Source organism: Convolutriloba macropyga, chromosome 11 (genome assembly GCF_964194025.1).
Source record: "Convolutriloba macropyga chromosome 11, txConMacr16.3, whole genome shotgun sequence".
NCBI classification, from domain to species: Eukaryota; Metazoa; Xenacoelomorpha; order Acoela; family Convolutidae; genus Convolutriloba; species Convolutriloba macropyga.
The window spans coordinates 50,225,321-50,240,329 of record NC_134478.1 but is presented as its reverse complement, the minus strand read 5'-3'; the positions used below and the strand labels follow the sequence as shown (position 1 = coordinate 50,240,329).

The 15,009-nt window shown below is 38.1% G+C and overlaps 1 protein-coding gene across 2 annotated transcripts in view; it reads right to left on the bottom strand.

Moving 5' to 3' along the window:
- Positions 1–663: 663 nt before the first annotated feature.
- The window catches only part of LOC142349235 (4-galactosyl-N-acetylglucosaminide 3-alpha-L-fucosyltransferase 9-like), a 110,051-nt gene continuing 95,705 nt past the window's right edge, over positions 664–15,009 (bottom strand). For both annotated transcript variants that reach the window (XM_075400660.1, XM_075400661.1), the window contains one exon: positions 664–1,089. In XM_075400660.1, the coding sequence (XP_075256775.1) occupies positions 824–1,089 (266 nt within the window). In that variant the 3' untranslated portion in view covers positions 664–823. The remainder of the gene's footprint in view (positions 1,090–15,009) is intronic.

Genomic DNA, 15,009 nt, shown 5'->3' with positions numbered 1-15,009 from the left:
TCGAGCAAAATGTACGGCATCATGTAACAAATGAGAACGGAAATCAGTCGCATGTTCACAATTTTTTCAAAATTGTTTTCAAAGTCGCTTGTTCCAAATTTTTAAACCTCGATAACTCCTCGGAATACAGCGATATTCAAAAAACACCTTTTTAATTTGAAATCATTCTACGTTTGAATAGTTATCTGATGATACCAGTTGCAACTCTCTACGATGAAAACATTCTTCGACCAAAACTGGCTGAACAAAAAAAATACGTGAGCTCGTAGTTCCTCACACCGCTAAGATGGCGTCCGAACGAATCAGAAGAAAATTGGTTTTGCAGTATTTTGCTAAAAACTTGTAATTAATGTGAATGTTGTGCAAAAATTTATTGAGTAAGAGAAAAATTTCATATTTATGTTCAAATGCAATAAGAGTAATGCATCCTTTTCCAAATATAAAAAAAATTCACAATTGTTTTTTCACAATTCATTTATCTTCCATTCCAAATTGGACCTGCTAACAGCTTGGAGGTGAGGGCTGGTTGGGGGGGGGGGGGGCACAACGGAACAAAAATTGGAATTTCATAATCTTGATAATGATAATAATTTGATAATGATTTTATAATGACGACATCAGCTTCAGGTGTCCAATATTTTCAGCTGACGACCCCCCCCCCCCCCACCACAAAAAATGTTTTGAATTGGGTGCTTTCTGGAGACATCCTGGGCTGAGGTTTCACTGAGTGTGCATGTAGGAAAGGGTCAGGGAGAGGCAGGGCTGGGCTGGGCAGGGAAGTGTAAGTCTGGTCGCCGGATGGTAGTGGGTGGTATATCCTCTACTAACGAATGCAGGTTTGCATTCTTGCGTAGAACTCCGGTACATCAGGTATTATATAAGTTTTCTTATATCCACTTTCTTTCTCTACTTTCAATCTCTTGCATATATCACAATATAGTTCATCTTGAGCCTCTTCTATATCATGAACAGTGTAATATTGTCTCCATTTATGGTATTCCATGTATGCAGTCCAATTGCCTCTCAGGTACTCCAAATAATCACTCAACTCTTTCCCACCTTGGAAGTCCTTGTAGTAGATGTAGGAACCTAAATTTAATTTTATTGTCATTTCTTTTAAAAATTTTATCAAAAACTAGGCGAGTTGAGAGAGAAGGCTGGAATGAATTCAGTTTAAGGTCCCTTTCCTTGTTTATTAGCAGTGTAACTTATGCCCTCGGCGTGCTTGCTATATTTTTACAAATTGAAGTGCTACATGACAACACATTATTTGATACCAGGGAACATCAAATCCAGAGCGTGCCCATACCAAAAAGGTACAAAGATCAATTTTATTGACACACTTTAAAATTGTGGATTTTATTGAAGTCAGAAGTAGTTGACATTCAATTCCAGTATCAATTTAGTAGGGAAATTTCTGTTTTGACCATAAATTGTGTGCGCATGGCACGAATTGTAATCTATTTATAGAGCTTTTTCTGCTAACATGAGTGCAACTCTCAGTGTGTTGGTAGTCTTATTAGGCAAAACTTTGGCCGAATAGCATAAACATTCCCGAGTTAAAAACCATGAAACTTGCTCGACTCAGACTTGAGGATTTTTGATATTATATAGGGGAACTTAGATATTTGACTCTTTTGAACATTTTAGGCTCTGGTTTTGATAACATCATGATTTTTTAATCAAAATCATCACAGACACACAAGCTCCAAACTAATTTTTATCTGCCCCTAGAAGTGAGGTTGAGATTAGAGTTCTCATGAGAAGGACACTTGCGTGGAGTGCCTGGTCACGAAAGATGCGCTGCCCCTACTAGCAGATTTGGATGTCGCTTTGTGAATTCGAAGGCTGGATTTTAACAGGCGTCTAGATATTGTTGGATCAAAATAGCTATCTTCTAATTCCGCACTACTTCTGATAGGAGTAGTTCCTCCTCTAGTTTTAATTCAAATCACCGCTAACACACGTTGTCTCAGAATTAGTAACAAGACCTTGTATGCCCTTGCTACAGTGAGATTTATAGAACTGTGAAGTCATACCTCGACCAGTGTCAGTAGACAAACGAAAAAATTATCAACAGTTAGCCAAAAGAGGTTAAGGTTCTGTCTGTTGCGCCAAAAAACAAAGAAGCACCCGGAAAAAATCACTTATTTGTCTAAATTTGTACAAATTTCGCTGATTACTGAAAAAGTTTAACTCAACAGAGCTTCTGATCAATGAAGCATTTTATATGTATCAAACATCACAAATTAGTGATAGCGACGAGCACAAACGAAGCTAAAAAGCATTAAATAAAAACATTAAGTAAGCACTCGCCTCATTAGTTTAATGTGTCTACCATAACAAATTCAAGAATAGTGCTATAGTGCAAGAACAATGCTGTATATACTGTGTAAAAGAAAATAGTTTTCTAACACAGCCGACCTTCCAAATAAGTCCAAAGCGTCATCAACAGCAAAGAACAGCCTCAAGCAACCACTTCAGCTTAAGGCGATAGAATGGACCGCTGTAAAGGACCTATTCGCAAAACAAAGCAATAGAAACGAAGATCTAAGCTTACTATGTATAAGTTTGGAACTCATAAGATTAAAGAAAATGAACTTAGATACAAGTTGAAGTGAACTCATGAAGCTGCCACGGACAAGTGACGTGCTCAAATCACCTGCTAATAAATCTGCCAAGCAAAACATATTCAAGCCGAAATGAAAACAGAGAGCACACAGAACGGAGGCAAGCGACACTGAATCTGCTCTTAACACATCAGCACCGTTCTCCCCTAATCTACAGAGGAGACAACACCAATTAATCAAAAGTGCATCACAATCTCAGTTCGCAAGCCGCAATGCTCAGCAGACTAACACAGAGATCTCGTCCAAATAGGAAGACCCGGACAATTTCGAACCCCTTCTTAACACGACAGAGGGAGGAAAAAAGAAGTAATTTTCATCAAGGACACTGAGAAGAACAGAGAAAAGAATCATGTTCAAAGACAGAGCCGAAATGAGAGTAAGAAAAACAAAGCAGGGCAATCTAATCGACCAGGTTCCTTTCACATCAATAGCCAAGCTGGCCCGACCATGAGCCATTGATACAAACCCCAAAACAAACAACAACCAATTGACAATTGTTCCGGACCCGATGGACTCTATAACAACATCTATAACAACGCCCATACCATGGCTTCACGAGCTCCAGGGTTTTCTAACAGTTTGAATGCAACACCAAGCAATGGTTTCAAGAACCAATGAGTTTGCTCAAAAAAAATTGAAAATATCAATGGTGATCTTCGAAAATGGCATCAGTGGTTCAAACTCTTCAAACCAAGTATTCGCAAATACAGCGGCCTCAGTGATGCCCAAAAATTGATATACCTTCAAAATTTTGAAACACATAGAGCAAGAGATTCCATAATTGTGTACTCCTACTATTGGGGCTACGAAGATGAAGCCATCGCTGACCTCACTAGAAAACTCTGCAAAGCAAAGCATATTGTTGCTGCATAACTGCATCAATTGGAAAAGTGGCCTAAACGCAGATTATACGACCCAAACTTTTTTCCAAGCTTTTCATCTTTTTTGAGGACACAGATACAGACTTTCCGTTTTCACAGCTTTGAAGCTTATCTAAAGCTTTCAGCCGTTTTGAGAAAATGAACGCTACCATGGTAATCAGATTGAATCAACACAGAAGAAGTCAGCCTGTGTTTCAACCTAAGAACCCACTGTGCTGATTGGGTTGACTCCTACGCAGAAGCTTGCGAGGACATCTTCCCACAAGGGATCCAGAGAACCAGAGTGGACAATTCTTCTAGAAGGTTTCAATGCACGTGTCATGTCAACTCTGCTCACAAAATTTTGATCGTTGTCCCGAATACTTGAAGAGTCAGTGTTTGACCGACAAGGTTGTGTGAGGAGGTTCAATCTCTGCCCTGACTAACTAAGAGCTCATGAAAAGGGCCTCATCCCAAAAAAACAAAGGGGGCAAATTACCTCGTGGACACAAGCAATGGCTGCCAGTACTCTACAGTCTATTGAACAGATGCAATGTAGCAACAACAAGATGCATGACCAAGTGGAACCTGGAGTCAAATCTCACAAAACATAGAAGTCATCTTCAGAAACGAAACATAACGAAACCAATCAAACTTTGGAGGTAACTTTAATAATGAAAATCATAGCCAGCTGACAGACAAGCTCAAACAACAACCAGCAAAAATGATACCATAACAAACAAAGTAGATCCAACACCAGCACTTCACACAGGGGCAAATTTAATAAAAATGGGTTTTCGTCGTCAGCCGATGAAAAAGCATAACAGCAACAACAACAGACAGCAGAATCACATTCAGCGCACTGTAGCCCAGCAGAAGGCAACTGTTCCGCAACAAAAATACACTTGCAGAAACCACAAGAAAATTCTTGGATCAGACCTCACAAACGGTTTCAGGCGATAATCGTAACGCTTTCCAACAGAGATTTTTTCATTGAAACGTGCTCATTGCTAAACAGTAGCAGTGACAACAAACTAATAACACAGAAGGTTGCCGATGCACTTCAAGTTCAACAACCCAAAGACATAACCCTACCACTAGCTTCACTTCTTTGTGAACACTTGCTTAAACAGCAGATATCTTGTTTGGCAAAGGATCTTTGTTCAGCAATTATACTTTGATCAGACCTCCTGTTTATGCAACGGCAAGGGAGGAGTCTCTGATGCCAAGAGTTCAAACTGAAGTGTTAAAAGAGATTTGCATAGACCATTCTTACCTCCAGAATTTAATATTCCTAATAATCAGGGACAATCATACAGGAATACCGAGTGGAGCAGATGCATTCGCAGCTAAATTTCCCAGAAAGTTCACAACTGGACCCACTGGCACCTCATACGGAGTCCACAATTTTCTTAGTTGGAAACTAAGAGGGCTTTTTTCTTTGGGGGTACACGCACAAGAGGCTCGGACAATCAAACAACACAAATATGGCAATTTTCAATCATATCGAGAGACGACAAGACGTGTCAGATGAAGATCTCCTCTAGCTTTTCTGGACCATTGAGGGAGTTAACTTCATACAGTGTCTTTCCAATGGACAGACTTCAGATGACAACGAAGCCGTGTCTACACTCAATATTTACATTAAACACATACGTGACAGATACACGATTGCACTTCTATGGAAGAAAGACATCAAACTCCCTAACAAATTCTTGATGGCCAAAGTTCACAGGCACGCTCTGCTGCAGAGGTTGGACAAGGACACCAAATTGAAAGAGTGCACAACGAGGAATCAATTCAAAAAAGAATTGAAAAAACAAAATAAATCAATGCTGTAAACCCAAAAGCTTAAGCTCTGTTTGTTACCTTCCTCATCAACCAGTGATCAATAAACGGGAGCCAGAGTCTCAAAAATCCGCAGCGTCACATTTGCTGCTTTTAAATACCAAAGAATCTCACTCACACATGCATTGCTGATAGGTCACGATCTACTTTGCATTGCCTTCTTCTACACCTCAGACAGTACTCAATAGCAGACACTGAGGCAATGAAATGCAAATTGACATCCAACCACAAGATCGGAACGATCTACGTTCTCTCTGGTCCAAGGATGGCACTGAGAAGATCTTCAATTACAATCGACTCATTTTTAGAGCTACATGTCCACCTTCTTGTGCGATCTTTGTTCTGCAGCAGTGTGCAAATGACCACAAAAAAGACCATTCAGAGGCATGAGTCATCTACCAGGCAGCAATCAAGCAGCAGTTTTACTCGGATGATTTCATGCAGACCTACCCTTCTGAAAAATTTGCCCGCAGAAATGCGGAAGAAATAAAACTGTTTTGCAGTCAGGTGGATTCAATTTAACAGTAGAAAAAAAATAGAAAAGAAAACTCAAAGGATACTTGGACAGTCGAGGAACCCTAGAACGGACAAGCTGATATTTGCTAAACCAAACCTTCTCTAAAAAGGACAGCAGCTGACTCAAAAAAGGTGCTTTCAATTAAAGCTTCTCAGTTCGATTCAGTTGGATTGAATTCACCTATTGCCATTAAATTTAGATCTACTCTCCAGAAAGTCATTAAAAAGTGAAAAACTGGGATCCATCAGTGTCAGAATGCTGCTAACAAGAACTACAAAAACGGGATGGAGGAATTCGACACCATGACTTCAATCCAAAATCCTAGATGCTTGCTTCTCAACATTACCGGAACTCATCATATTCACAAGCTCACTGATGCATGAATTAGTACAATTGCTGCGATAGTGTGTCTGAGGATAACCAACGCCGATGGATCTTCCATATAACGTTATGTGATCAACAAACCAAAAGTATCACCGATCAAGCACCTGCGCATTCCAAAAAAGTAAATTGAAGTGGTATCACCTGGAACAAAGCTGGCTGGGTTCTGTGAGAGCAAGATGAAAATGACCATGTGCTCAAAGCACTTTTGGAAAGCTAGCAGAGCTACACTTGGATGGATCCAATCCAGCCAAAGACAGAAGAGGTACATTGTCAACAGATTGGGCAAAGTTCACTAGAGTTTGATCACAGACCACTGGAGACACCTCCCTGGAAAGACGATTCACGCTGGCCAGAACTCCCAAGCTCTCATTCCATAGGACATCCCAAAACTGTGGCTTGAACCACCAGATTTTCTGAGCACACCTAAAGATTCCTGGAATTTCTTCGCGGAGAGTGATCCCCACACATGCGCTACACAATCAAGCATTGAGGTTGAAAGATTTTCAACATGAAGTTGAGGACTCAACTCAACCAGAATGGTGATTCAGGCAACAAGACGCTTAAGGGCAACAGTCCGAACGATAATACTAAACAAATTACCTGAAACCTCGAACACTGATGATTTGCATTAGATGAGACCAGGGCACGGAACTACTCTATCACAAAATCTCAAAAAGAGTTTTGCTCAGGAACAGTTTCCTCACAGTTGAAGGGAAGCAGTCTTGAGAAAGAAGACAAACTTATGCCTCTCACTCCTTTTCTAGAAGACGACGGATTTTGAGGGTAGGAAGACCTAAAGAGGCACCACTAATATACAGTAGGAAGCATCCGCGCATACTTCTTAGCAGTAAAAGAAATACAAAAATCTTTTGGTTGAAAAGTTACACCTTGACTCGGGCCATCATGGTGTGCAACATCTGAAGGCTCACCTGCAACGGACTTTCTTGATGATTTGATCGCGAAAATGCGGATAAGTCTGAGGGAGTACTGTTTCCTTGACAGAAGATGGAGGGCAGACAATTTGAGACCAGAGATGGCTGATCTACCAGGAAGCAGCATTCCAAATGCAAACAACCATACCCTTTTGTCAATTCCGGGGGACATGTTTGGACTTTTCTGCATTGAGGACAAGAGGGCAGGCACCCAGATGCACTACGTCTGCTTGTTCACATGACTGGTCAGCGAAGCAGTTCACTTAAAATAAGCCATGACCTCTGAACCAATTGTCTCCTCATGGCCATCCGCTTATTTGTATCATGACGTGGATACGCCGACCCGATTTCGAGTGACAATGACAAAAAATAAATTGGAGCACGCCAAGCAAGGAAATTAAAATTCCAGAGACTACCAGCCGCACAACAAAAAACTCAGGCGGCAATTGGCTCGACGGAATACACAGTGGACTTTTAACCCAACATTGGCACCCCAATTCGGAGGAGTCTGGGAGATAGTGACACAGGCCGCAGAGTCTTCTTATAGTGCCGGGCAGTCGGAACCTAACACTGTCATTTTTCCAGATAGTTGTGGCAGAGGCGAAGGCAATTTTGAACTCCAGGTCTTTTACACAAATGGGTTGCAGCATCTCAGGTGAGAGACATTTTACTAGTAATCACTATCTCCTTTGCAGAACTCACATGTGTTTGAAACCTCTTTTGAACAACAACCGACAGTTCTCCACTAAGGACTTCATATTGATGCAGACAATGCTTGAACATTAATGGATTAGGCTGATAAACGAATATGTTTCTGAGCTCAGCAACGAAATGGCAAAAATCAAGTGATGAGCTGGACGAAGGTTTCCATGTGTGCGTTCTCAAAGGTTTTGCAACTGGGGACACTGGCCTCTTGGAAAGGTTATGAAAGCAGAAAAAGGTGTAAACTGAATAGCAATGAGCTTCGACAACCAGCCGGCTACAGAAGAATTCTAAAGACCAGCGGTAACCCTATGCCTAGGTTGTCAATTGCAATGGTTGTCAATTGCTCCTGAGGGTCACTGAACCAAGTTCCTTGAAAAACTTCAATTTGTGATTAAAAACTATTGTGCTTTTTTTAATTGTGTTTACAGTTTCATCTCAATTGTTAACTTTTCTTTGCAGGGAGAGTAAAGGAACAAGTTCCTTTATACTTTCTCTCCCCGCACACATTTCCTTCCCCCTATATACAATACCGTCCTGAAAAACCCTTTCATTTCCTGATTTTCATCCCCATCATTTTTCAGTTGATGCGCTTCATGTTTGTTGATTTTATTGAGGATGACTGAAATGGTTGACAATCACTTGGAAAAATATTTATGGTAATGGATTTCCCGTTTTTTGACCATAACATGTGTGCCCATGGCGCCAATTGTAATGTATAAATGGAGCCTGATTTTCTACCTTGATTTGTTACATTTAGAGTTTAGAACTGCAGTAGATTTTAAATGGACCATAAGACACCAACAAACAATTGACCGAATGAAAAAAGAAAAAGAAATCGTGAGCGGGAAAATCCGTCCTAGCAACACCAAACACAACCAAACAATTTAGTACAAAATGCAGCTCTTCCAGCTATGGAATAGGCCAAGCGTTTCTACAAATCACTATTTTGGGAGAAACGAACTCTTCGCCACTAACTCAACACTTTTCTCTACAGCAGGCCTTGGTTTATCAACAATTCATCCGAAATCTCACTCATTATTTAGTTGTTATAAGAATATCATTTTCTAGTATTATGTGTCACAACACCCAATCATTCAATACACAGACCTCAAATACTTTTTGCTCACAGGGAATTTAAACCAAACCAAGTGGATAAAAAAATTACATGTACTCTTGATGAAGTTTCTAAACCTACATAGTGCCTGGTCTAAGGTTTCAAAAAGCTTTCTCGACCAGATGCCCTCAGTAAAGCTCTCATAATGACAATACAAGACCAGCATAGTCTACAAGGTGTAGAAAACCGAAAACTATTAAAAAAAACTTTTTGACATATAACGAAAACTCTTCTTCACTGCTCTGCATCTATTCTATTTAAAAAAATAGTGAAACAAAGTAAAAAACATAGTGCCTGGTCTAAGGTTTTAAAAAACTTTCTCGTCCAGAAGCTCACAGTAAAGCTCTCACAATGACAATACAAGACCAGCATAGTTTACAAAGTGTCGAAAACCAAAAACTACTGTGAAATCTTTTTGACTCAATTACGAAAACTCTTCTTTACTGCTCTGCATCTTTTCTATTAAAAAAATAGTAAACCACATAAAAAAGAAAGGCCCCATTGTCCTACTTTTTATCGCTATATATTAGATTCAACACAAAAATCAGTTTCTCTTGATGTCATATACAAAATTCACATAAAAGCCTTACCTGTCAAAACACTACAAAACGAATAAGAAAAAAAAGATAAACAAAAGTTATTCCTATAATACACCATTTTGAACAACACACAGATGTTACATTAATGACTAACAAAACAGAACCTCTCTCAAAACAAATCACTTCAACGGAACAAGCCGAACTGATAAAACTGATGAACTTTTCCTTCGCAGTAGCAAAAGATCTCGCAGCAAAAGCACTGCAAAAAATTTGGTTTTTTCTCCCAAGAAACAGACGAAAAAAAGGAAAATTTTCCCTTCGAAACACAGCAACACAGTAATACAACAAAAACCATAGGTGAAAATAAGAAAAGATGTCCGTTTACATAAACTATCCCTGTAAGAGCCAATAAATTTTCTTTTCAACATTTTATTGAAAAAAATATGAAGGAAACGAACAGGTTTCTCTGCTTTCATACAGAAAATAATGCCAAAAATCTGCCCGTTGAACTTTTTTTTGCTGTCTTTCATAAATCATATTTAATTGATCATTTAGGTCATCCAGGATTTGATGATACTTATAAAAATATAAGAACAAAGAAACTATTTCCTCAATTTAAAAAAATTGATTGACATTTTGACGCAAGATCTCGCTTAGATTTCTAAACTAGAAAATCTATGCAAAACATTTTGAAGTCTCGTGAACAGGCTTACGTTGGATATTTCTGCTAAAATCAACTATCTCAAATCAATGCTTACAAAGACTCCTACCTCTCCCCATCTGAGAAAAAATTCAAAGATTTTGTTATTTAAGAGCCATTCTCTCGTTTTTTTTTGTTTTAAAGTTTTCGGTCTGAAAAAACTCTAATAAGGCAAAAAAAAATCTTGCTTGATCATTTAACATACAAAACTCGTTATTCTAGACCACCTTAGAGATAACGTGAATTAGTATAATAACGATGAAATTACACTCTTCTGTCCTACGTACAAATTAAACCAAGGACGCCTTACGCTTCGCGATCAAATTGATTGGTTGAAAATAACAAAAGATAAATAACCACAATTGAGTCATGGAACAGTTCTGAACAGACAACAAAAAACACATGGAATAGTTATGTAAAAAATTCCCCAAATTTTTTTGTCTCAAAGCTACGCACTAATTTAGGCTCAAGTCCATTCAGAGATCGCAAATCATCAGTTAGCATGTCATGTGATTCCATGTTCAAACACACACACTCACACACATACACACACACGCGCACACACACACACACACACACACACACACACACAGACACACACACACACATACACACACACACACGCACACACACACGCACACACACACACACATACACACACACGCACACACGAAAACATACACACGAGGCGTCTCTGTCATCAACCACAACTTATAACAATGAAAAGTAGCTATTGCTTCTTCTTCCAAACTCAGAGAGAGACACTCATTACTAATCATCAAGAGATTACAAAGCACTTAATCCAAAATAAACTTCTACCATCGTTTATGGGCGATGTTTTATCACAGCTTACGTGTTTAATATTCATTAAAATTTTCTTGCAGCAATAAAAACAATACAACTGATTTTCCTAAAAACTACATCCACAAGAGATAGGTCAATAGAATAATCAACATTCACAAACAACTTTTATTCAAACACAAAGATTTCAAAGGCAAACCATTTATTAATCACAGTAATGACTTTGTTACCTAATTTGCTATAAAATTATGTATTAGAGAGCAAACAGAAAAAAATTTCTAGATATTTATCTCATGAAGTGAAACCCACCGAAACCAGCAGTTGCAAAAGAGGATAAAGCATACACTGTTTTGTTGAAAAAGATTGTATGTTACGAAGTCAAGGGATGTAACATTTTCACATCATTACCAAAAAAGAAAGGTTAATAGCGCAAGCACAAAAGGTATACTGAAACACTAAATTTCACCCTTTTATCTTCAACTTCATATATAGACAGACTGTCTCTTATAAATCCGCTTATGTATCTAATCCGAAATACTGCAAAGCAGCGACAATCTCCGAAAGATTGGAAAATTTTTATGCCACAGACAAAATTCGTGCTTGACGAGCAAAGTTTATTTTTTTTATCCTACACATTATATACAAAACACTATGAAGTCCAAATTCTTGCTATAATTAGCAAAAGACAAGTAAGCACAACGCTTTGATCTGTTTCCCCCTGCAAAAACGTAACGTGAATATTTTTTCTGTCTGAGATTTGTTACAACGGCAGTTACAAACATTTAAAGTTACAAATTAGACCACATAAAAGATCATTTCAATTGGCTGAAAAACGCAATAGACAGTTAGCCAGTTTTTTTTTAAAAAAAGTTCTCAATGCACAATAAGATACTTGAACTCTTAAAGTAAAAAAAAAGTCTCAAAGAAATTTATCTCACAAATAAAAACTAATATAGGTCTATCACTGCATGGAAACATTTTCAGACGAAAAGTCAATAACTAATCCTGTTTCATTTATCGTCTACTTCCTGTGCGTTTGGACATTGCACTACATCAGTTGAATTGTCATGAAATCCCTTGTCTTAATACATAACCACACACAAACACACACAGAGAGAAGAGCAAGAGAGAGAGAGAGAGAGAGAGAGAGAGAGAGAGAGAGAGAGAGAGCGAGAGAGAGAGAGAGAGAGAGAGAGAGAGAGAGAGAGATAGAGAGAGAGAGGGGGGAGAGAGAAAGAGAGAGAGAGAGAGAGAGAGAGAGAGACAGAGAGAGAAAGAGAGAGAGAGAGAGAGAGAGAGAGAGAGAGAGAAAGAAAGAAAGAAAGAAAGAAAGATCTTCTCCGTCAACATTCACAACCCCCAGAAGGATGCAAAAAAGCAGTGCTTGTTGGTTTTGGTTCCCAAAACAGAGAACGGATTCTATCAAGATATTGCAAACCACCTAATCCAAAATAAATTTTTACCATTACTCCTTAAGCGCTGTCTTCTCACAGTCCAACTGGTAAAATATAACACATTTGTTTTTGTCGCATCAAAAAACTTGTTTTCTCTAAAAACTAAGGCCACGTAAAGTAGGTCCATATAAAAACATCGACGCGCCTACGTAATTTATATTCAAACGCGAAGATTTTCAAATCAAGTGAATCTTTTGTCAGAGGAAAATTGTTGGTTCCGATTTTACTAAAGAATTATCTTTTAAAAAGAAAAATTTTAGTCTTTTTCTGGATTATAATCTCCGCAAGTGAACCCCCCCAAAATCAGCGGCTGCAAAACAAAAAACGAAACAAACTTTATTAGTGCAAACACACAACCTTTATTGAAATACTCCCATTAAACACCTTTTATAAATACACGTAAAATACGATACGCTTTGAAATCCAAACTCTGGCTATGACTAGCAGAAAACAAGTTAGCATAATGCTTTATTTTCATTTCCCAGTAAAATGGAACGGTATAGTTTTCCTCGATGGGGCAACGAGTATACCTTTTTCGTTCACCACTTTCCCCTGAATAAAAACTTTCGGCGAGAAAAAAGATTTGAAAAAAAATTTTAATAATATCTTTTTGCAAATTTTCTACTTTCTTTTAATTGTGGCGAATTTTCATTTTCCTCCGCACTGAAAAAAAATCAACAAACAACCATTCACTAACAGTAGAACAAAACTCAGAATAACTCAAACTTGTAAAGCGCTGTTTTCGCAAAGTCCACTGATAAAAATTAATACATTTGTTTTTGTTGTACTAAAAATCAGTTTTCCCTAAAGACGAAGGTTAGGTCCATATAAAATAACCGGCTTGCTCACACAAGAGACATCCAAACGAAAATTTTTCGAAGGCAAGTGAATCATTTGTCAGCAGAAAACTGTGGTTTCCTGTTTTCCTGAAGAATTATCTTTTGAAAAGCAAAATTAATATCTTATTCTAGATAGTAATCGCCCCAAGTTAGGACACACAAAAAATAAGTGGTTGCAAAACAAAAAACGAAACAAACGTTATTAGTTCAAAAACACAACCTTTATTGGAACACTCTTAACAAGCAACTTTCATACATACACATAATTTACGATACGCTATGAAACCCAAACTGTCGCTATGGCTAGCAGCACACAAGTTAGCATAACGCTTTAATTTTTTTCCCGAAAAAAGAAACAATCTAGTTTCCCTCGATGGGGCAAAGAGTTTACGGTTTTCTTTCACCACTTTTCCCTGAAGAAAACCTTCCTTGAGAAATATTTTTGGAAAACTATTAACTAACAACACTCTTTGAAAATCTCTTTCCGCCCAGGGAAAAAATGACACTAAACGGCTATTTACTAACAGTAGAAAAAACTCAAATTAACTAAAACTTGAGTAAACAATGGTGTTTCAATTTGTAATGAAAAAATCTGCCAGTCCCATCTGCCAATCATAACAAAATATTCTACTGTAAAACTTGTCCACGTTTTGAACCAGACAGATATTCAAAATTGCGAAGCTTTATTTTTCGCAAATACAAGTCCAGCGCAGCTCAAGCCTCTAGCAAACACAGTTTCGTCACAGACCTCAAAAACACCAGATCCACCAAGAGCACCACAACCTGTCCATTAGGTTTTATTGTCATAACAATAGCAAAATCTCAAATTTGCTACGAGTACGTACTGTCTCAACAAATAAAGAAACGCAACCAAACTTTAGTTTGGCTAGTCTCGAACCAGAAGACAGACACAAACCCATTAAGGACACAATTTTTCTACAACAACTGCTATCAATGAAACAGGTGTTGTAAAAAATGGTGTCTTTAATGGGTTTGGGTGTGCCTTTTTTTCAAGACGAGACTAGCTTTACTAAAATTTGGTTGCGTTTCTTTAATTGTCGAGATAGTATGTACTCGTTGTAGTAACGTTGAGATTTCTCTATTGCTGTGGCAACAAAAACTAATGGACTGGTTGAAGTATTAGAGTGTTCGATTAATTGATTATGATTTTTTGACTTTGTGGTGCTCTTGATGGAACTGGTGTTTTTGAGGTCTTTGACAAAACTGTATTTGCTATTTAAAAGTCTGTGTAAGGAGGTAACGAGCTAAATTTTGGAGATTTTTTGTTCGTTGCGGTTAGTCTGCTTTTAGAGCTTATTAAAAAAATAGATTTTGGCTTAAATTGGAAAAGAGCGTCTAGCATGGACTAGGTCTGTGTGTAGGTTTGGACACGGGTACTAACGGACTAGAGATGCTTGAGATATGAGGCTTGAGTTGCGCTGGACTTTGTATTAACCGAAAAACTAGGCTTCGCATATTGGAATATCTGTCTGGTTCAAAAGGTGGACAAATTTTACAGTAGAATATTTTGTTATGATTGGCAGATGGTACTGGCAGATTTTTTCATTACAAATTGGCACACTATTGTTTACTCAAGTTTTAGTTAATTTTAATTTTTTTCTACTGTTAGTGAATAGCCGCTTAGTGTCATTTTTTCCCAGGGCGGAAAGAATTTTTGCAAAGTAT